The sequence below is a fragment of the Natator depressus genome, chromosome 1 (assembly GCF_965152275.1).
Source record: "Natator depressus isolate rNatDep1 chromosome 1, rNatDep2.hap1, whole genome shotgun sequence".
NCBI lineage: Eukaryota > Metazoa > Chordata > Testudines > Cheloniidae > Natator > Natator depressus.
Window position 1 is genome coordinate 310,248,031 of NC_134234.1, and position 24,188 is coordinate 310,272,218.

At 43.9% G+C, this 24,188-nt stretch overlaps 1 protein-coding gene across 1 annotated transcript in view; it reads right to left on the reverse strand.

Moving 5' to 3' along the window:
* Positions 1-21,002, reverse strand: part of MOV10L1 (Mov10 like RNA helicase 1) — an 82,704-nt gene extending 61,702 nt beyond the window's left edge. Inside the window, exons 1-8 of the mRNA XM_074942381.1 lie at positions 20,915-21,002; positions 19,523-19,707; positions 11,903-12,062; positions 9,810-9,922; positions 7,980-8,170; positions 6,411-6,551; positions 5,608-5,852; positions 4,810-5,002 (exon numbers count right to left, since the gene is read on the reverse strand). Coding sequence (XP_074798482.1) covers positions 4,810-5,002; positions 5,608-5,852; positions 6,411-6,551; positions 7,980-8,170; positions 9,810-9,922; positions 11,903-12,062; positions 19,523-19,707; positions 20,915-21,002 — 1,316 coding nt within the window. The remainder of the gene's footprint in view (positions 1-4,809; positions 5,003-5,607; positions 5,853-6,410; positions 6,552-7,979; positions 8,171-9,809; positions 9,923-11,902; positions 12,063-19,522; positions 19,708-20,914) is intronic.
* Between the last annotated feature and the right edge of the window lie 3,186 nt (positions 21,003-24,188).

A 24,188-nucleotide genomic window follows, 5' to 3' on the forward strand; every position in this document is an offset into this window, starting at 1 on the left:
AAGTGGGCAAGATCCCCTTCTGTCCAGCCCAGATAGAGAACCTTTTCCATTTCACCAGACAGGTGGCCCTGGTGGATGGTTTTCTGCTCCCTAACAGGATCTCCTGAACCGGCTCCAAGCATGCTAACTCCAAAGGGTTCAGCCATGGAGCTTCCAAGTTCTCAGGTGGAAGGATCTGAGACCCGGATGAAGGAGATGTCCGTGATCCTGGGAGATCATGTCTGGAAACAGTGGTAGGTGATCAGTTCTTTGACTGAGAGCTGCAGGAGGGTGATGGACCAATGCTGGTGGGCCATGCCAGCAATACCAGGATCGGGCTCGTTTTGACCTTCAGCAGAACCTTGTCTATGAGCAGAATGGGTGGGACTGTATAGAGAAGATGGTCCTTCCAGGGAAAAAGGAATGCGTCTGGGAGTGAGCCTAGACTGTGATTCTGGAAAGAGCTGAACTGCAGACACTTCCTATTGTATCTTGTTACAAACAGATCTATATGGGGAGTTCCTCACCTTTAGAAAATATCCCCTCTGACATCTGGGCAAATGGATCTCTTGTGATTGGAGAAGGATCTGCTGAGATGACCCGCTAACTTGTTCTGAACTCCTGGAAGTGTATTGAGTGGGTTATGCAGAACTCCCATAAGTGGAGAGCTTCCTGGCATAAGTGAGAAGAGCACGGTCCACTCTATCTATCTATCTATCTGTCTGTCTTTCAGAGAGAGAGAGAGAGCGCGAGCGAGCGAGCGCGCGCCCGCATATTACTGTCATGTTATCTGTAAGCACCAACACACACCTGCCCTCTAGACAGGGCTGGAATGTTTGGCAAGCAAGACACACTGCTCTGAGTTCTCTCACACTGATGTGTAGCAGGAGCTCCCTGTGGGACCAGAGACCTTGAGTTCTGAGGTCCCCCAGGTGAGCTCCCCATCCCAACTCGGAAGCAGTGACGGCTGCAGTCTCCTGAATGGAATGCCTGCACAAACCACCCCTGGATCCAGCCCCCATAAGAGGGAGTTGATCACCAAAGGAGAAGTGTGAAAACTCTGTCCAGGAGGTTGCAGCCTGGCCAGTAAACTGTTGCTAGCCAGGCCTGTAGAGGTCTGAGTTGCAGCCTTGTGTGCTTTACCACATATATGCACGATGCCATGTGCCCCAGGAGCTTCAGGCAGGTCCTCACAGAGGAGGTGGAATGTTTTCTGAGATGGTCTATGATAAAAGTCAGTACCTGGAATCTGGCTTCTGGGAGGGAGGCCTTGAGCTGGACTGAGTCGAGAACAACCCCTATAAACTCTATCCTTTGGGTGGGGACAAGGGTCGACTCTTGTGTACCATCTAGAAGGCTGACGGTATTAACTGGATGTGCTCTTTCACCTGAGCTCTGGACTGGTCTCTGACCGGCCAGTTGTTGAGGTAAAGATACACCTGTATTCTTTGTTTTCTCAGGAAGGCCGCAACTATTGCCATGAACTTTGTGAAGACCCGAGGGACCTCTGAAAAGCCGAATGGCAATACAGTGAACTGGTAGTGCACCTGTCCCATCATGAACAGCAAGAATCGTCTGTAGTCCGGGACTATAAAGATGTGAAAATATGCCTCCTTCAAGTCGAGGGCAGCATACCAGTCTCCTGGATCCAGAGAGGGGATAATGGAGGCCAGGGAGACCATGTGGAACTTCAGCTTCTTCATGAATTTGTTGAGGTTTCGCAGGTCTAGAATAGATCTGAGATTTCCTAATTCCCAAGGCCAAGGGCAGTATCAGGACTAAAAGCCCCTGCCCCTTAACTCTAGAGGAACCTCCTCTACCATTCCCAGTTGCAGAAGCATTCACAGCTCTTGGAGTAGGAGTTGCTTGTGAGAAGGGTCCCTGAAGAGGGACAGGGAGGAAGGAGGGGAATAACTCAATTCTAGAGCGTATCCCAGTCCTATCACGTGTAGCACCCAACAATCTGAGGCGATATGGGCCCATGCCTGATAGAAGTGGGATAGCTGGTCCACAGAAATAAGGAAGGTTGGATCCAGGTGAAGCTCTATTACACTGTCCTCGGGCAAATCCTCAAAACGCCTGTTTGGCGCCCAATGACTGCCTGGTAGGTCCAGATCCCTGGGTCGAGTAAGGCTGGGGAGAGGTCTGCTCTTGTAATTCCTGCCCCTCCTTCTATTGTAGTCCTGTCTCAGTTGTGATTGCTAGAACAGAGGTAATGATTGTGGCTTGAAATGTTTTCTCAGTGGGTCCAGGGTGTGCAGACCCAAAGATTTCAGCATGGTCCTGGAGTCTTTCAAGCTGTGCAGTTTAGTGTCTGTTTGCTCAGAAAACAGCGCTGTGCCTTTGAAAGGCAAGTGTTGAATCGTCTGCTGCACCTTGTGAGGGAGGCCCGAGGCCTGCAGCCGAGAGGATCTCTGCATCACCAACGCCGATGCTATGGTGCTCGCAGCTGAGTTGGCTGCGTCCAGAGCTGCCTGCAAGGACACCTTTGCCACGGCCCTGCCCTCCTCAACCAAAGAGAATTCTGCTCTGGACTCTTGGGGTAAATAGTTCTTTGAATTTTGTCATTGCTCCCCAGTTGTTAAAATCATAATGACTAAGGAGTACCTGTTGATTAACAGTGAGAAGCTGGAGCCCCCGTGGCATAGATCTTCCTGCCAAAGAGGTCCAGCTTTTCTGCATTCTTAACCTTTGGGATAGGTCCCTGCTGCCCTTGTCTCTCACACTCATTTGCTACCGAGACTACAAGGAATCCCAGAGGGGGATGTGTGTAGTAATATTCAAACTCCTTTGGTGGCGAAAAGTATTTTCTCTCCGGCCACAGTTTGCAAAGAGGCTGGAGTTTGCCACAGCACCTTAACTGGCTCTAGAATGGCACTGTTTCGCGGCAGGGCTACCCTTGACAGCTCTGATGGTGTCAAAACGTCCACCAGGGTGTGAGAGGTTTCTAAGAGTTCCTCCAGCTGGATCTCCAGGTTGTGAGCGACCCTCTTTAGCAGTTCCTGATGCGCCTTGGGGGTCATCTTGTGTGTGTGTCAACGAGGTTCCTGCAACTGCCTCGTCTGGTGAGGAAGAAGAGGATCCTCAGATCGGTACTGGCTCTTGTTCCTGTCCATCCAGTCCTGACGGGGCCCATGATGCTGGTCCCTGGGGCATGGTACTGGGCTTGGTCCTGTCCCGGACTGTTAGAGGTGGTGGTGGGGCTCAACCCTCCAAAGTCACCGAATCTGACCTCCTTGACTGAGGACCCTGAGCCTGATGAAATGCCCAAGGAGTCCAGAAGGGCCCCTGCACCGGCACCTGCCATTGTACTGGCCAGCCCATGAGTGGGAGTCCCCGCCTCATCTCGTCCATCCGGTACCATTAGTGCAATCGGTGCCGGCTCTTTCTTGAGACATAGGACTCAGGTTCCGAGTCAGATGCTGAGTATTCACTCCTCGGACACCACGGGGGTGCGATGCCAGTTGGGGATACTGCATCATCACCGGCTTCCCTTTTGACGGTACCTGCTTCGGTGTCGCAATTGCTTTCGCCTCTGGTACTGGCTCACATCTAGGTGGTGACGGTGGCACCGGGAGGGACATCAGATCCCATGCCGCCCAGAATGCCTCCAGTGTGGACGCGAGTGCCATTCCCATGTTCCTATGGCTCTCCCTGGGGGGAGAGTCCAATAGCACCAGACTTGATGGTTTCTTTTCTGGGGCAGGAGTCAATGGTGCCGCAGCAGCGGTTGTTGAGCCCAAGTGATCTTGCCTGCCGAAGTCTTTATGGCAGGTAGGTTTCAGGATAGGGAAGTGCCCCTATCAGTTTTCCGCTGCTTCTTGCACAGGACCAGAGAGTGGGAGCGGTGCCCACGCACTCTCCTGTACTGACCTCCTCTACACTGGCGAAATGTGGCGGTGCCTGGAGTCGTGCCATGCCAACGAGGAATCTTGCCTCAGTGCTGGGAAGGCCGGGCTGCAGTGCCTGTCCCCCATGGAAGCCAGTGTGCACCTTCTGGAGTCAGAGGTGCTTGGTGCTGAGTTGGGGTGACCCAGCTCCAAGAAGGACAAAGAGCCATCTCCATTAAGAGGAATTTAGCCTCTGCTCCCTTTCCTTGAGTCTGGGGCTTAAAACCTCTACAGATCCTGCACTGATCACGCAGGTGAGATTCACCCAAAGACCTGAGACAACTAGAGTAGGGGTCACTGAGAGGCATAGGTTTATGGCAAGCTCACACAGCTTACACCCTGGAAACCAAGGCATGCCCCGATGCCTGGGTGGGAAAGAACCTGTTAAGCGGGATCCTTCACTACACTAACTGTAACACTAACTACTAAACTTTTCTATAACTATTTACAGGAAAAAGTACAAGCACAAGAAAAGTCCACTGGGGAGTACTTGCAGAGCAAAAATGAGCAGTTCCAAAAACCATTACAGGCAGAAAGAAGGAACCGAGGGGGGGGGTGGGGAGAAACGTGTCGGCAGGCCCTTATATACAGCACCATGACGATGCAATTCCAGGGGGTTCTTGAGCCGACCCGACATATACCGCTGAGGGAAAAAATCTTCCGGTGACTGTGCACGGGCTGTGCACACACCTACATGGGAATGGATATGAGCAAGCACTTGAAGAAGAACTAGATGTTTAAAAGGCAGACTGACCTAAAAGTTAAAGCATTATGTTGCTGCCTTGTAAATTCAAAAAGGATTGGACCAATTCTGCCTTCACATATACACATGCACTTCCCACTGCAGTCAACTGGAGCTGTGCCTGCAAATCTGAGGGTAATATCTCATCCTTAAGCTTCCTTTGGCATAGCAGCTGAAAAAGAACAAACACACACATACACTGCGGTACATATGATCACAATGGAAGTCTTTCCCTCAGGTGGTATGAAGATTTCCCCACTAGCTTCCGCCTCAACTATTGGCCGTTCTTCCACACTTTGTCCATTTTCTCCACTGCACAGATTTTCATCTTCTCTGCTACCAGGATCTTTATTCTCTCTTGCTAAATTTGGATCCTTAGGATTAATTCCTTCTGTAGTAAACAGACAGATAACAGTAAGCTTTAATTACTGTATGACAGAGGTTTATAAAATCATGAATGGTGTGGAGAAAGTGGAGGTGTTATTTACCCCTTCACATAAACACACGAACCAGAGGCCTCCCAATGAAATAGGCAGCAAGTTTAAAACCAACAAAAGGAAGTACTTTTTCCACACAATGCACAGTTAACCTGTTGAACTTGTTGCCAGGGGAAGTTGCTGAAGTGAAAACTAAGTGGATTCAAAAGGGAACTAGATATATTTATGGAAGCTAGGTCTATCAATAGCTATTAGCCAAGATGGTAAGGGATACAACCCCTACACTGGGTGTCCCTAAGCCTCTGACTGCCAGATGCTGGGACTGGACAACAGGGGAGGGATCCTTGATGACTGCCCTGTTCTATTCATTCCATTTGAAGCATCTGGCACTGGCCAGTGTTGGAAGTCAGGATACTGGGCTAGATGGACCATTAGTCTGACCCAGTATGGCCATTCTTATGTTATTTACTGACAAGTGGGGCATGCAAGGTCCTACTGAAGGAACATACAGGCCTTTAAAGAGTTAGACATTACATACGTGTATGTATCTCACACATACCTGGTGGGGTTCCATTATTCATAACAAATGCGCTATTCAGTGGCTGGCACATAGGTTCGCTACTGTCATTGAGTGAATTGATGTTCCCCTTTGACAAATTCTCTTGTTTCACAGGAACAGATGATGACAAAAATGTTGTTGGAGTCTTCTGGCCTTTTTCAGGCAACTGAAAGCTAAACTGCTTCTCTTTTTCCCAGCCAGCTAGTCTGCAGCTGATTAAGGAATGTGGTACATTTCCCTTATTCCTAGAAACAATTAAACAGTTATATGTAAACAACATTTATGAGAAAAAGAAGTTACTTGCAATACAGAACACACAAATCAAGACAGAATCAAATTCAGTTACACTCCAATAAATCCACCCTCACTGAAGCATGGCATGGATATCAACTCCATTGAGAAGAATTTTCAGGATAACTAAAATAAGATAAATATAAATAAATAAAATAAAAAGAATAAACCACTGGATTAAGTTATCTGTGAAGTTTTAATATAAGCTAATGTAAGTAGAACCCATGGATTAGGTTCTAGTACAGCATAACAGATCATCAGAGCTTATACAATATTCCTCTGTATTTAGACTAGGAAATAGCTGTGGGAACAGAGTCCATGATGTGCCATCTATTTGTAAAGGTTGAATGTTTAATGGTGACCATTAAGGTGAGCAACATGAATGCAACTCAACTTTGATCCTGTCAGATATGTGCAAGGTCTGAAATTCAGAGTGTCAGGAATGGTATAAGAAGAAGAAATAACACAGTCAAAAGGGAAAGAGTTGTAAGAGAATAATTTAGAGAGCTTACTCTATCCAAATGACCATGTTTTTACTCTCCCCTAGCTTAAGTGTTCCAAAGTTAGTCATTCTTGACACCTCCAGTCCTCCTTTGTCTCTCATTAAATTTTCATATGACTCATCCAAGTTCATTTCACTAGTGGCAGATAGTCTGTAAAAATCATGACACTGTGTTGAATCAAAGTTAAATGGTTAGACTCAGGAAAATATAAAAATAAATATTACATTTAAAGATCCAACAAAACTTAAGAATTTTCCCTCAGTGTTTGAGTACAGAAGTCCAAAAATGCTTTCTCAGCCATCTACCATGACCCCCAAGCTATTAAGTTGCATTTACTAGGGGAAGCAATGATTTAAAAATATATATTATATATATATGTATTACACATACACAGCCTTTCTTTAGAGAGGTCAAAATCTTGGATGTAGCCTGTAACGGCTTGGAACCAACCTACTCATCCTCAAAGGCCTGGTCCAACTCTCACTAAAGTATATGGAATGACTCCTATTGACTTCACTGGGAGTTAAACCAGGGACCAAAATCAGCAAAGAGGGCAGTTTTTCCATGAGCAACTTCTTATGGCCCAATACCAGGAGAAGCTTTAGAATCAGGTACAAAGTGAAATGACTGGGTTGGGACAATTCTCAAGTTTCCTTCTTCTGCTGCTGGCTTCATGGGAGTCCCTTTATGTATGTCTACAACATTTTTAAGGTGACTGCGGATTTCAGCCTAAACTTTAAAAAGAAGGTAACACAACCCACACCAAAATCAAAAAATACCACCACCTGCAGTTTCCCATCAGTGTCAGTGATTGCAACTTTCTGGCTATGTCTAAATTATCATTAACACCCTTGGTATTACAAAGATGTTCAACTCATATTGAGGGAAATTTCAAAGCAGTAATGAAAAATACCTGAAATTACATATTCTGATTGAAATGAATTTTCTGTAGTTATCTAAGGCAACAGAAGAAAAAAAAAAATCAGTGCAGCTTTTCTTTAATAAAAAAGTTTGTGTTTGTTTTTTAAATTCCACCCAACCCCCACTAGATGTCTCCCACTGCTATGACAGTGGACAGATATTCATCCCTACCTTTTACAATACTGGGGAAGATGCTACAATTGGCAAGTAGAAGACAACCCATGAACTCTGTTTTTAAAAACAGATAATTAAAGCACCAGTTTACTATAGGGACTTCATCCAAAAATAGTAAAAATGACAAATTTAGAAAACAAAATAAGGAAGACTACAAATTAACTGCAAGGTAGTACAGAGTATCAACAACATAAGCAGGAGCTTTAGGAACACCAAAACAGCTGTATTATGTTGCTATCACAAGTGACCATTAGTAGGACATAGTGCTACAGGAAGCATTTCAAGGCGATGAACACAGTTCTGCAGCATGTCCCTTTAAACCAATTTAAACTGAACCATGGTCAGAATGAACCTCCTACTAGGGCTCAATGAGGGTTTTTAAAAACTGGTTTAAGAAGTTGTGGGAGCATAAATCATGTTATTTCCTCTCCCTTCTTAAAAAAGAGTTATGTTTAACTTCAAACATGAGAAGTTTCCTGTTACCCATTCTTGTCTGAGGGAGCCATGCAGAGTGCTCTCCAAATGTAACATGACTGGTTACTCTCCACAACCACCACATTGACCAGGTCATGTCTACGAGGTGAATAACCATCAGGAAGTCTCAGAGAATCCAGAATGAAAAATATACTGTCATCTATTACGCCAATTCTTCCACAAACACTGGAAATACGAACCTGTAACATTTACACAATTAGTCTTATTACATGTCACATGCTTAAATTTGCTTAGGCACTAATTTTTAAAACAACCACCACAGAAAAGTACATGTATCCTATATGTTTATTATTGAAGAAAACTGACACCCAGGCATTTCACAGTATGTCTATAGATTTAGTATAGATAGTAATCACCTTAGTGTTTCCTTAAATTTAAAAGTACCCAAACACAAGCAACTACATGTGCAGGGTAAAAATCATGCTTTAACTGTATGCTATAGTACATTTATGGCTGGCTATTGAACTTCAAGATACCATAGCCATCAAAGAGTTCCCTCACCCTTCCATGGGTGTAATGGAATCGAGAGAACAGTAAAACCTAAAGCTTTTCACCATATTGGTAAACTGACAGTTTTATCTTTTAATTGGACACTCAACTGACATAACACCTGTAAAGACTTATTTGTGGATATACTGGATATGTGGTGACTCAAGAAGGAATAGTAACATTTTCACTCACCAAAAAAGACAAGCGTCCTTTTATAACCCAGAGTGTTTGGAAGACTTTTAAAGCAAACGTAATGATAAGCACATCCATTGAATAAATGATATTCATTAGTTTTGCATCAAGTGTATGTAAGTATAGATGTTTTAATTCTGAGCAGGTCTGTGTACAGACAGTATGATTTGGGTATTTGTTACCTTCTCAACAAGTGGTTGGTAGCTAAAACCACAAAACCCAACCAATAAAAATAACAAAATTTCCCATATGACACATTTAACTCCCCCTGCCACCACACACACAAACTTTGTTTTAGAAATAACCCTACATCAATTCATGAGCATTAGAATGAACTTAATTTTCTTTTATCTTTCAGATGAAAACTTGTCCAATACTTAAGCCCCTTCATTTTCAGTTTAAACCAAAAAATCCTGGGTTTTACAAAAACTATTATTCGTTTTTTCCCCCGATTTTCATCCTACTTTTGTATTATCCAAATATATAAAAAATAACTTGCTTTATTAGGAAAAATACAATACATTGCATGAGATATATGTATTACGATAATACATTAGTTTGTGTGTATATGCAAAACTGCCTGCTGAAGTAAGGCTATGTATTAATCTGGAAGATACACACAAGAAACAAATGGGCACGCACGCAAGCTCTGAAGTGCACGTACATCTGAACATATTGATAAATCTTACGCCTACCATGTACACATTTCAAGCTGTTAGCAGATAATGGTTTCAACATTATGTTATATTTAAGGATTAGAGATATATTGTTTTCTTAAACTCAAAGGTGGCATTGTTTTGAGTTTGTTTTAGTTATACAGCAAACCACACTGAATTCCGTTCAAAGCATTAATCTACTGATTACTTTTTTCTCCGTCCTTACGTCCACCAAAATAAACCCCGATATTTACCTAGAAAAATTATTAATAGTTTTTGCACCGATTTTCAGTAGTTTTTGTTGTTGTAGTAATAAACACCGATAAATTCCCAGGAAAAAATTAAATAAAATAAAAACTGAAAACAAAGGGCACTACCAACACTGTAGTAGATCTACAAAGATAAGCAGCCATTTTTCCTCCCACAGTACAGCGTGAATATTCCCCTGCCAAATGCCCAGAGCAATATGCAAAATACATACTTTGTCCACTCGCTTATATCTCAGTGGCTTTACAGAAACTGCTTCACTGCTCCATGTTGTTGGGTTAATAAAATATTCAGCTTGCACCCAGTCACCTTTACAAGGTTTGAAGCCTATAAAAACAGTGACATTTTTGCAAGTTAAATTGTCATAAAAAGACACTTTGCGTAACTTTGTGGAAGCATGTCGTGTTTTTGCTATAAGAGGGCACTGTGATTTGACATAATTTAAGGAACTTTAAAGTTACCTGCTAAAATGTGTTAAAAGTATACTTATTACAACACTATATATTGAGTGCTACACGTAACAGGAGATACAGAGAACTTCAGCACTTAACTTTAACTTTATTTTTTGTGTCCACCAAAAAGCAGGTCCATGAGCTCCTACCCTGTTGCCTGATGGACTGTTGCAACAGGCTGAGACTTCACTGGGAGTGCAGCAACTTTTTGACAGGGGAGGAGGGAATTTAATTCATAAATTACACTTGCGAGGGATAAACCTTTGTCTTTAATACTTAACACAGTTTAAGGAGTACCATTCTGAAGACACAGAAATGTTGGCCCTAATCTGGCAATAAATTCTGCACAGGAAGCCCCCTACATCTGCGCAGAACTCCACTGAAGTCAGTACAGCTACATGGAAGAGCCAAGTGTCTACACAAGTGGCTTTGGATATCCCACCCTACTTTGTGAAGAAACATTCACTGTTCAAGCTGTCATGTTAGCCAGCAGCATGAAACCTATGCAGAGCTGGCCACACAGAGGATTTTAAAGCTAGTTTAAAAAAAAAAAAAAAGTTACTGAATTTTACTAAGTGTCAAATAGGATTTTTAAAAGTTCATTGCAGTAAACAATGAAGATTAATTAAAATGTAATTAAATGTTACAATTTATAAGTTTTCAGATGGCTAGCAACAATGAAAGATCTGTGATCAAACTGTGATCCAAAGAAAGCCACAACAACATTTGCTAATCACTTATAGGGGAGTTGTTTAAAAGGTCAAAGCATCATCAAACTCAGGCTATGGCTACACTAGAGAGCTTACTGCTCTGCCACTGTAAGCTCTCTAGTGTAGCTGCTCTAAGACAACGGGAGAGCGCTTTCCTGTCAGTTTAATTAACCCAGCCCCGCTCCCCCGTGAGCAGCGGTAGCTATGTTGGCAAGAGCAGCTCTCCCACTGACATAAGCATCAGTGTGGACAATGTTAAGTTGACATCAATTATGTCCTTCAGGGGCATGGCTATTTCACACTCCTAAGTGACATAATTTATGTCAACTTAAGCTGTCGGATAGCCATAGCTTCACATACTTAATACTTTTACTTGTGTTACAGCTTTACTCCCACTCAACAGTAAACTTCAGGAGTCACAGTGATAAAACAAAGATGAACAGACTTTGGACTACAACTTATGTATTATAAATTTGGCGAAATCTTAGCCACAAATTAAAAAAATAAAATAATCCTAATTTTTAGATATAATTTATTTTAAAAGTTCACGTTACAGTAGTGAAAAATAGCACCTGAAACAGAATCTATTTTGTAGATTTAATTTTGTAGATTCTGTAGATTTAACACAATAATTATGAAATCACACAGCTGCATTCCCTCAGGAAGGGGCCTTTTACAACAAGTTTCAGCCTGTAGCAACATTTTTTTTTTTTTTGGATAAGTGTAAAACCCCGTCTGAAAATAGGGTTTTAATATGAAATGTGTGGGATACCCTGAGTCAAAGTTAGGAGTCAGTCCTTTTTATATACCAACATGTTTATTTTCAAAAAGACGTATTAAATTTCACTAATTTCTCTATATTTAAAATGAGTAAGGGTAGGCTACACTAACTGTGAGAAGAAATTACCTCTCACACAAAGCAAGCCTACTTTCAATGAAAGTAACTTAGAGCTCAGTTTACAGCACTCACAAATATGAAAAAAAACAGCTGTCTTCATCCCAGTTATTACTTTTACTCTAATAAGGATTATCTGCTATTTGAAATATAAATTCTTGTACTGTGCACTAGACACTTAACACACAAGACTTTCGAGACCATTAAAATGGTTATGAACATGATCAAGATTTTTTTTTCCAAGTCATACCTTCACAAACCCGGTCCATGGCAAAAGAAGTTGTCTTATTAATATAGCCACCATCTTTAGTAAGAGATGTAATATTGCCAATTAACATTTTAGTTTTTAATTCAGAAGAGTCGTAAGTAGGACTGCTATAGTTTTCCCATTTGTCTGAGACAGCTTCTACCTAAAGAGTGCAAAAATACAATATTCCCATAGCTGATATTTCTACTTCACAAATTATTAGGTTAGCAGCAAAGTTAAAAATACACTCAATATGTCCTGTGTGATGTACCAGATTTCAAGTATTTTAAACTACATTTTATAGCCAACCAAAACTACTATTTACAGGATTATATACCCATTTTAGTTGTCAAAAACTCATGTCTTCCCCCACCACAAAAGATTAAAAATACTATAAAAATAAAGGAATCACTAGCAGTAACAATGATATAAAGGTGCTAAGGAACTTCACTGTCACAAACAATTGTTTCAATTAGTTGCACCAGTGCTGATATTTACTATTGTTGTTCATTAATCTATCTGCCTTGTCCATCTCACTTTAAGATCAAGGCAGTATCTTACAGGGTCTCCTGGCAGATTGGGAGAGAATTTGTTTCCAAACACTTTAATTCTGTGCAAAAAATGACTGGAGCTAGAGCACTTCCCATTCTGTGAATCAGTAAACGCAAGAATTCTTACCATTTGTCATCAGTTTATACACTATAAAAAAATTTAAAAGGGACATTCAAGTGACAATTGGTAATTTTAAATTAATGGGGTTTTTTACCTCCGTGCTTTTAAAATGTACTCTTTCATTTTATTAAGCAGGTAAACAGCTCCAGGCTGGAGCTGTTTGCAGCTTAATTTTTGCAGTTTGCAAAATGTCAGCCTGAGAAGGGTCATGTAAACACAACCAGTCTTCTGCTGTGCTAGAAGAAAGAAGCAGATACCATAGGCTTCTTAGCTGTCTGACCCATGGAAGCAGTAATGATTCCTTAATTACTTGGGAAGCTTAGGGTAGAATTAGGATTCAGTGGCCTGAGAGAAATACTCCCTACAAGGGCTAAGCAGCAGCTGCAGCTTTAAGAACCATGCCCTTGCTTCCAAGGAGTCACTGTTGTCACTAGACCAAAGTCCCCACTACACAAGTCACTGATCTATCAGGAGAGTTCCTTCATCCCACAAGGATTTCCCCCCTCCTCAAGGAGGTCTCCAGCACTCATAAGCCCCCTTCTCACCTCAAGAGTAATAGTTACTGATGTCACTGGCCAAAAGCCCCTTACACCTCCAAGCAGCAGTTGATGCTAGACTCTCACAATAAACCGTGTCTGGGTATATATGAGGAAACTGCACAGTGTAAGAAATTGGTCAGGGCATGCAAAAGGACTAGATAGGGGAAAAATACTCAAGCAGGTATTGTGGAAGTAAAGAGATATGGGATTACTGTAAGGAAAGCAAAGTGAAATATATTTTAGTATTAAACAGTGATATAATAAAAACTCACATATGTAATAAATATCCCATTACATAGTTTTCTTTTAAAATGAATAAAAGGGAATACAGGTAGACTTTCATCATGTTCAAGCACTGCTGTGTTATCACCAATCTGGGGCACAGGAACTAACATGATCTGTAAACAAACTTTATTGTTTTACCTAGAAATGAGCTTGTAAAAGGAGGGTTGTAACACTGGAGAAAGCATGCAGGTTTGAAGACAAAAAAAAATAATCAGTTTTCATTTTCAGAAAGGTTATAGGATCATAACCATCTAAAAAGCTATTTACATAAAAATAATTTGACTTGACAGTGTCCCTTTAAAAGGCTGATCGTGGCTTAAGCCTTAATTTTTCAGCAACCGCACATCCCAGGAGGTGAAGTGTACAGAGACAACAAGCTCAAAGACCCAGCAGAAGAGTTAAGTGCACCACAGTTATATAATATTAACCATTATTCATAGGTTGCAAAGCTTTTAATGGCTTGTTTATCAGAAGTCTTGCTTCTAACTTCTGCACTGAACAGATACAAGTTTTTCCCTAAAGAATAATTACTAAAGTAGATTTTAATTTTTTAAATAGATTTTTAAACCAAGCAAAGAAACACAATTAGTTTACATACAAGTCCAGATCCTGTTTTATAAATAAATAAAACCTGTAGAACACTCAACTAACTCACATATCCTTGTTTCACAATAGACAACTCTTGCAGCTAGTAAGTTTCCTCACTTCTTCCCCGCAATTACTTACAGGACATACTAAACCCTCAGCACTGCAGCATAGAGGGAAGAAGATTGCAGCAATGTGCTTGAACAGTGCTATCCAAGCTGTGATCGATACACCATTGGTAGTCTGTTAAGCACTAGATACTCTGGACCTTCTTTACAAGCCTCCAGACACTTCTTCAGAAAGTAGCAAACAAAAAACACCCACAAACCACCACACAGACCAAGAAGGAGGAGCCATGTTAGCGGTCTCTCCTGGGGTTGTGCGCTACTCAAAGAGGAAATAAGCACCACCCTTTGAGCATGGACCCTCTGGTAATGCTAGAGCTGCTAAAAGCAGCATGAGAGGGATATCCAAGGGAGAAGAGGACAAGGTGACTAGCCAGCATGTGCAGGGAATCAAACAGCAGGAAAACACACCGAGCAAAGTAGGAAGAGGAGAAAAAGAATGCATGGGGAGATGAAACAAAAATTGTACTAAGGCAGCAATACAGTAGTTATTGGACTAATGAGAGGTAAAAATACAGAAAAGATGGTATTTTCAAAAGCACTTAAGTGTTAGTCAACTCTACCACTGGAATTAATGGCCATTGATTTAAATGGGAGAAGAGTTTGGCCAATGCCATGTACTTTTCAAAATATCACCCTAAATACTTACCAAATATGACATTTTCAGGCAAGCAACTGCTGCAGTTTCTATAGGGATATTATACAATCATATATAGTATTTCTCTCATGGACCACCACCTTGTATTAAGATGGCATACCCACTATGAAAAATAGTTTGGGAATTAGAAAGTGAGTCTGAACATACTACGAGGGTTAAAGAAGGTTAAGAGATATGATCTCAGAACATAGTCTATAATCAAATGGTAGTTTGGGAAGTCCATAAGAGTCACAGAAAAGGGTCATCCCAAGCTTCAAGGGGGGATTCACTACCATAGTGCAATGCACCCTCCACAAAACAACTCAAACTATGACTGGAAATCCATCCTAAGTTACTGCCGGCAACTGATCAAAATGTCCTGCTAGTGTTGCAGAGTAGGGTGGGGTTGCATACGAAAGAAAAGTATTCAGAGGCAGGTACCCTGTATGAATCACCTAAGATTTAGGTGATTTGGACCTAATTCTCCTGTGGACCCTTAGCACATTCAGCAGGCTAGTTCTGTACTGCTGTAAACCCTGCCCCAAAACAACAGAAATCAAATATTATGAATTGTGGTTCCTAGTAAAATGTCAGCATTTACTCAACAGATATTACACCATTATTGCCTATTTCAAAATATATGCAAAACAATGTAGTGCCTACTTTCCCTCAATTTCTTCACAATCAGCCCACTCACTTGCACACACAGCAGTCAGGCCTTCCAAAGCTCTAGGGCAGGGATTCTCAATCTTTTCCTCTCTGAGGCCCACCTCAACATGTTATAGAAATTCCAAGGGGGGAAGGGGGACTTAGGCCTTGGCCATAGATGTACTTTGACTTCTATTTTGGGAGAGTGGGCAGGGGCCAGCAGGGCTCAAGCCACCTCCTCATGGCGGGGTCCAGGGAGGGAATGCCACCTCCACCCCCGACTCACCTCATCAGGCCACTCAGCCTGTCTGGGTTGGGGGAGGGTGCAACCAAAAATTAGAACTCAAAGGTGGGGGGCTTAGCTCAAAAAGTTTGAACACAGCTTAGGGTGCAGGGAGTGGGTAGCTAGGGGCGTGTGCAGACAAGGGGTAGCTCAAGGTACAACTGGGGTTGTGTGCATACAGGGGGTGGCTTTGGGTGTAGGGTGGCCAGGACTGTGTGTGGGCATGGGGGTAGCTCAGGGCGCAGGGAGAGGGGTACCTGGGGCTGTGTTCAGGCATGGGGGTAGCTCAGGGTGCAGAGAGGGCATAACCTCAGGGTGCAGGGAGAGGGATATTAGGGGCTGTGTGCTAGGAGGGCTCCCCTGCAGTCCTGGTTCCTAGAGGGGTCTGCCAGCCGCAGAGCCAGGTCTCCCCACCCAGGTGGCTCTTACCAGCTGCCTCTGCGAGAGCAAAAGGGGCTGGGAACTGAGGAGTAGCTTCAACCCGGGGCACCAGCAGGAGACGAGGGAATGCTTCCGTTGCTTTCTCCATGGCACCAGCCAGAGCAGCAGCTGCCCCACACTGCCTCCGACCTGGCCAGGGGGCAGGGAGAAGAGATGGGGGGGACGGGAGATGTGGAGCTGTCCCTGGGACTGCCATGCCCTTGCGCTGCAGTTTGGGGAGGAGGGGAAAAGCCTCCACGTCCCCAAATGTGCCCATGTGCTCAGGGCTTCTGCCCCACAAGGAGCACCTATGCCTCCCAGCTTCAGCCTCATGGTGGGCGCCGCGGATCAGGGTTTCAGCCAAACGCCTCCCAGCTTCAGCCCCGCGGGGGGCGCTGGGGCTCAGGCTCTGGGTTTCAGCCACGGGGCCCTGTGGCCCCCTTGAAAAGGCTCATGGACCCCAGGGGGCTATGGTCCCCCTGTTGAGAACCATTGCTCTAGGGAATAGTAAGCCTTAGGAAAAATAGTTGAGTATAGATCAGGGGTTCTTAAACTTCATTGCACTGCAACCCCCTTCTGACAACAAAAATTACTATATGACCCCAAAAGGGGAGACCAAAGCCTGAGCCCACCCGAGCCCCATTGCCCTGGGCAGGGGGGCCAATTCCAAAGGCTGGTGGGGACAAAACTGAAGCCCAAAGGCTTCTGTCCCAGACAGGAGGGCCTGTAACCTGAGCCCCACCACCTGTACGGGGAGACTTTGGCAAACCAGTAAAGTGCCTGAAACTACTATGGTTTATTGCTAAAAGCAGCCAAGTCAGCAGGCTGTAAATTGGCCATTCAGCAGTCTCACTTTAACCAAGGCAGGAGGAGAATGGGTTTTCTGGGTGCCACAGAGAAGGCAGCTTGGCGCCGCATCCTTCCTGATAAGAACTGTGTTGAAGCTGCTGATACATGCATTTTAGAAGAGCAGGGTGTGCCCCAGGAATGTCCACTGGGGCCTCAAGGCTGCAAACTCTGGAAAAACCCACACCTGGTTAATCGATAATCAGAAGGAACCTCTCGCTTGACCATTGAAACTGCTAACTTAACAAGTTTGCTTTAAGGGACATGTCATTCTATTACTAATGTATAAATGGGGGAAAAAGTTTGAGGTAGTGGGACTCTTCAGGACTGGACTCTCCCTCTGGATACATCTTGTGTTCCCCACCGGCAGACGGGCTGCCGCTGTGCCACTCGAGAACCACACTCAACTTTGGTAATTATCAAGGACTGGGGGTGTTTTACTAACCTGTTGCGGACGGGTGTATAAAGTGGTTGAGACTAAGTAAAGTTTAGCTTTAAGCAAAAGCACCCTTGTGTTGTCCTGTTTGTGCCAGCCATCTATGGGTCGAACGGTCGTGTGTCTTCTGATTTATTTCCTGACACCACCTCGCATAGAGTAAAAGTTACCAAGAGCTTTGGGTTGAAAGAACCCCAGGTAACACACCCAGGTCTGAAGCCCTCAGGCTTTGGCTTTGACCCCAGGTGGTGGGGCTTGGGCTTTTGCCAGCCCTGGCAACCCCATTAAAACGGGGTTGTGACCAACGTTGGAGTCCCAATGCAGAGTTTGAGAACCACTGGTATACATGATTTTATTGTTTTAAAATCTGCTCTCTCTTATGTTGTGCTGTGTGCCTACTGCTGAGATTAAACAGCGTTTTAAGAAAGTTTTCTGGTCACTGGTCATAGCTCCAAAAGGGAAGCTATGGGTGCTAAGCCCAGTCACACATGTAGAGAAATCAGGGTTGATATACAGGAGGCTGTAGCCCAAGACTCAATCTAAGAACGGGGAAAATCAGGGGATCTCATCCTAGGACAAGTGAATGAAAGAAGCCTAACACCTTGGGGAGAAGCACCCACAGAGACGAGACAAAGGTGCAACTAGATCCATAACCATTACAGGCACTCAGATGGTAGGCCATCAAAGTACATGGACAGATACCAGATACCACTGTGCAGTAGCTATTGCAAAATATTTAAGTTTTCTTCTTACACATTTTTATATAGGAAGGTAAAGATATTATTATGAATACATTTACACTTATATGAATTGATGGGTACCAATACACTTTTCAACCTTAAAGAAACATTCGGTAATCTAAATGATTAACAATACCCAGGTCTGAGTAAGATATGAGTGTCTCAGCGTTTATTTTATATCAATTGGGAGTAGTTCCTAATCCAATTTGCTTTCACCTTATTTCAGTGTGTGTCACTCATCTTTGGAGAAGGTGAAGAACAAATAAAATTTGAAAAGAAACGGAATACTGATCCAACTCTCATAAAATAAAGGGAAGATATGTGTTCCTATTCTGCTCCATGTGGAAACTTATACTGAAACAGTTTTGTCATTTTACTTACTCTAATAAACAGTGTAATGGGACAAGACAATAAGATACTTTTACTTGCTACTGGTTTTATTTTGAATGACATTTTCTGATCAGTAGAATGATTCTTATACAGTTGCTTTATTTCTAAGTCAGAATCCCACTTAAAAAAAAATCCATAAACCCCATGCCCATTTCCGAAATCAGGGCCATCTATATATGTATTATCCTACAGCACATGCCAAGCAAGGACCCAATCCTGCAAACACAAAAACACTCCTTTTTCTCACAAATAATGGTTGCCGGATCAGGTCCTAATCTTCGATATCAGTAGGGCCCTACCAAATTCACGGTCCCTTTTGGTCAATTTCACAGTCATAGGATTTTTTAAAATCATAAAGTTCGCTATTTCACCTATTTAAATCTGAAATTTCAGTGTAATGGTAGGGGTCCTGACCCAAAAAGGAGTCAGTGCCATCCTTACTTCTGCAATACTGAAACCCCCCAAAATAACCTTGTGACCCCCCCGCAACTCCCTTTTTTGGGTCAGGACCCCACAATTTGAGAAACCCTGGTCTCTCCCATGAAATCTGTATAGTATAGGGTAAAAGCACACGAAAGACCAGATTTCACGAGCCATGACATGTTTTTCATAGCTGTGAATTTGGTAAGGCCCTATCAGGAACAGGGAATTCATTTGGGATGTCCAAGGCACTGAAATTAAAAAAAGTTAGGAGGCTTAGTTTCCTACATATTGTCCAGCTATGATTTCAGTGAAATGTATCCTCCTCTCTTCTCCCTGGCATTTTGGACATTCCCTACCCTGCCCATACCTACAACCTTCAATGGGAAAAAGGGTTAAATGAATATTTTGGACGCAAGTTTGGTAGTGTGGGACCCCAATAATTAAAGGCACTGTGACAAGTCAACCTGACCACAGTGATACAAAACACCTACTTCAGAAATCACCCAGACAGAAAAATCTTTAGAGACGTTTCCTTACAAAGGCAGTTCATAATACAAAATGCTAGACCAATTGCACTACTCATTCATGTCTTACCCTGATCGCCTTCAATCCATTAGATGTTTTATCCTCTTCAGCAATAGCAATGACTTTCTGTCCAACATTCAGGGGCACACCGCTCATCACAGCATCACTTGTGAAGCAAATCAAGTCATCTATCATCCCATAATCATGGCAAAATCTTGTCACTACTCCTTGTACAGTTTTTAACTCTTTATCATCTGAAAGGGGAAAATATGTTTATATGCTTATATAAAAACAAAACTAATTTTTTGATGAAAATGTATAACTGTGGTAGTTATCATAAATGCCATGTAATGGAAACAATTCCCAACTGTGCTTGCAACCAAAATACTGCCACACTGAGAACCTGAGAAATTTATTTTCAAAGTCAAAGTTGCAAGGAATGTGAACAGTAAGCAATCAGCATAAATAATATATAAAACTGGATTCTGAAAAATAGTTCCAATAACCTAAGACAGTAGCTCTCAACCTTTCCAGACTACTGTACCCCTTTCAGGAGTCTGATTTGTCTTGTGTACCCCCAAGTTTCACCTCACTTAAAAATTACTTGCTTACAAAATCAGACATAAAAATATAAAAGGGCCACAGCACACTGTTATTGAAAAATTGCATACTTTATCATTTTTACCATAAATTATAAAATAAATCAATTGGAATATAAATATTGTACTCAGATTTCAGTGTACAGTTTATACTGCTCTATATATTCAAGTCACTGTCTGTATGAAAAAAAACAACCAAGTACATTCCAACAGTACCTTTTATCTTGTACTTTGAAAACAGAAAGGAAGCTTCATAATACCCCTGCAACGTAGGTGCTACACATTTTTATCCCAATTTCCAGATGGGGAATCTGAGGCACCAAGGATAAAAGATGTGAGAGCCCATAATCACACAAGCCAAGGGCTGTCCTGGAGCTCTGGAACAAGATCCTTGCTTCAAAAAACTCCCTATCCTGTCTCAGACCATTAGGCGCTGCCTCCTAAGACTAGAGAAATGACACAACAAAGGTGGTGTCTTTGTGTTGCTGCCACAACAAGCTGATTTGTGTCAGGCAGGCCATACCTCTGTTGACCCGCATGTTGAAATAAACCAGACAACAGTTACTTGGTTAAGACCAGGTCCCCTTCTCCCTGCCCCGCAGAGATCTCGCCAGGCCAGGGGCCCGTCCAGCTCAGAGTTAGGGACAGGATCTCCCTGCCCGCAGCACAAGGCACAGCTGCCATCAAATGGCACAGGCTGGAGCCACCCTCGGCTCTGACCAGCCCCAGGGACTCCTGCTCCCCGAGGGAGGCGAGTGACGCAGGCGGCTGGGGCTGGAGCATCGCGCCGAGAGGAGCTGGCCTCACAGGCCTGCGCTAGGGCCCGCTGGACTCCCGGCTGCGACGAGTCAGGGAGCGATACCTGTGGCCGCCGGCCGCTTCTCTCCGGGCCCCTCCCCTTCTGCCCGTCTCCAGAAGTAGGCCAGGGCTCTGGACAGGAGCTGGAGCATCCCCAGCCCCGACTGGGACGCGAGCGCGGAAGCCCGCTCGCCCGCCCGCGCCACCTGCGGCCTCCCGAAGCCAGGCAGGAGCCTGGAAACGTCGATGGAAGCTTCACGCCCCCCACCCGCTCTACTCCCGGCTTCAGTCGCCGCGCTCCGGAGTCACGTGACGGCACGGCATGCCTCCCTCCCCCACGCGGGCGCTGCGGCCGTCCGTTGCGGGGGAAAAGAGGGGGCGGAGAGCCTCACCTTGCGCAGGCGCAGTAGCGGCCTCCGCGTGCCTCGGGTCTAACAACGGCTGTCTTGTCCCAGCCCGAGGCCGTGGTAGAAGCGGCAGGGGTGCAGGTCCCGAGGTCACATGTAGGGGAGCCCCGCCCCTCGCACGCGGAGCGCCGGGCAGGAGGGTTGTTCCCTGCTGTGTTGGCCAGCCAAGCTCCGCCCCCTGCTCTGAAGGTTGGGGGTGGATCTTTCTCCCTTCGAGACGAGCCTCCTTCACATACCCTGGGGAACCACCACCTCTGAACAAGCCGTCGTGGCCTCTTCCCCCGGGGGTGCCCCACTTCCTGACCTGCCTGGGGGTGCCTGCCCACAGCCATGGGGTGATGCACACAGGGGCAGGAAGCCTGTGGGTGTTACCAGGCAGCATCTCTATACTCTTGACCCAGAAGGACCGTTGTTATTCGCAGGCATGAGCCAGGAACTCCAGATTCTAGTGATAACAAGGCCTAGTCGCAGGAACCTTGGCTGGTGCAGGGCCAATGATGCACATGGACAGGGAGGCCACAATTTACAAGATGCTGGTCTGGCTAGCTGTCAAGGATGCGGTGGAGGGATGCCGAGTAGCACTACATCCAGTGCCTTGGTCACCGGAGTTGGACCCAAACCCTGTCTCCTTCCATCACAGGCATGGACTTATGCTGGAGAAACCGCAGAGCTAAATGACAGGTTTCAGAATAGCCGCCGTGTTAGTCTGTATTCGCAAAAAGAAAAGGCGTACTAGTGGCACCTTAGAGACTAACCAATTTATTTGAGCATAAGCTTTCGTGAGCTACAGCTCACTTCATCGGATGCATTCCGATGAAGTGAGCTGAAGCTCACAAAAGCTTATGCTCAAATAAATTGGTTAGTCTCTAAGGTGCCACTAGTACTCCTTTTCTTTTCACAGAGCTAAAGATACCCTTGTATCCTCCCATTGGTGTGCTCCTATAACTGTCTTTCCATAATTTTGTACTGTGCTAGGGTTGCCAGCTTTCTAATCGCACAAAACCAAACACCCATGCCCCGTCCCCTGTCCCGCTCCTTCCCTGAAGTCCTGCCCCTTCTCAGAGCCCCCCCCCCCCACTGCATTCCACCTCCCTCTCTCACTCGGTCTCCCCCATTCTCACTTTCACCCGGCTGGGGCATGGGGTTGGTGTGTGGGAGGGGGTGAGGGCTCCAGCTGAGGGTGTGGGCTCTGGGGTGGGGCCAGAAATGAGGGGTTCAGGGTGCAGAAGGGGCTCTGGCCTGGGGGAGGGGGTGCAGGATGCGGGCTCTGGGAGGGAGTTTGGGTGCAGAAGGAGGCTCCGGTTGGGGGCAGGGGGTTGGGATGCGAGAGGGAGTGAAGGCTCCGACAGGGGTTGTGAACTCTGGGGTGGGGAAGAGGGGTTTGCGGTGCTGCAGAGCTGGTGCTTGGGGCAGGGGCAGCACGTGGAGCCCCACTGGCCGCCTCTGCGCCTAGGAGCCAGATGAGCTGGACATGCCAGATGCTTCCGGGAGCCACTCAAAACCAGAGCAGGCAGGGAGCCTGCTTTTGCCCCACTATGCCGATGACTGGACTTTTAGTGGCCTGGTCAGTGGTCTGACTGGAGCCATCAGGGTCCTTTTTCAACCAGGAGTTCCAGTCAAAAACTGGATGCCTAGCAACCCTATACTGTGCCTAGGATGTTTGCACCCTTATCTGCCAGTTCATATACCTGCCCATTTGAGGGTGATGTATATACCTGCCCATTTGAGCATGTCTGTCATTACATCCACTAGAAGTGGTACATAAACACCTTGAGGGAAGATAGACAGGCATAGAAATGTAGCATGTTATTATATAGATTATTTATTCTCATGTCATCTACATTTTACAGGATTTTATCAGAATTATTGGTTTTGCTTGTTTTGAAACTTGGCATAATTAAATTTTAGACCAAATATTCTTAATCAGATTTAGGAGGAAAAATATGTATTTTTCCTTCATTGTTTTTCTTTCAGTTCATGTAATCTAAAATAGGAGCTGCAATGATTCCAGGGAAAAGTAATTTTAGTGAATCTGCTTACCATATTTTTATCAGTTCTTTTAGTTCAGTATCTTGAGTTTCTATTATGCATTTTTCCCAGTCTTTCTTTTTTAACTGAGATTGAGTAGTGTTCTTCAAATATTTCTTACGCTGAGTCAGTGAACTCTAATTGTTTTAACACCATGGTGAATTGCAACATAGGAACTAAAACAAAAGACTTTCCACAGTAGGTGGTACCAAGAAGTTTGGCAGAACTGCATATCTTCATTAAATACTGCTGCAGTGATGTTTATTGTTGAAAAGGGTGTGTATGATACAAGATGAATTGACAACAGCAGTTGTCTTTGAAACCTTTTATTAAGTGTTTCATAACATTAAAACAGTTCCACTTTATTCCTGCCAAGAGAGAAAGAATAGAAATTAGATTTAGACCACTTGGTATACTTAAACTGTATACAATATTATCACTTATTAAGAAAGTAAACAAAATATATTTATTCTCATTATTTATGTGTAGTAAAAGAAGGCCAATATCCATATACAATAAAGAAATATATTAGTATAAGTGATCATCTGGCAAGCATGAATGCATATCAAAAGGGAAATTAATACATTTTTGCACATATACAAATATTAAGTAAATATAAGATCCTAGATTGCTTCCCATAGAGAGGAACGTGACTGGCACAGTGAAGAAGAAAAACCATATGGGTGCCCTTATAGAGTTTTTTCCAGGGCAAATACTTCACTGCAAAGCAAGAAAAAGAGGAGTTGCAGGGTTTGACTCACAGCTTCTCTGGTCCCAAGAGATTCATATAGGTATTTTTCTGAATGCATTTTGCAGTAACCTGTACATTTAGATAATCTTAAACAGCGTAAACTGATCTAAGGCTTTACATTAGTTAAAATTGATATTGGACCGTAGATAGTT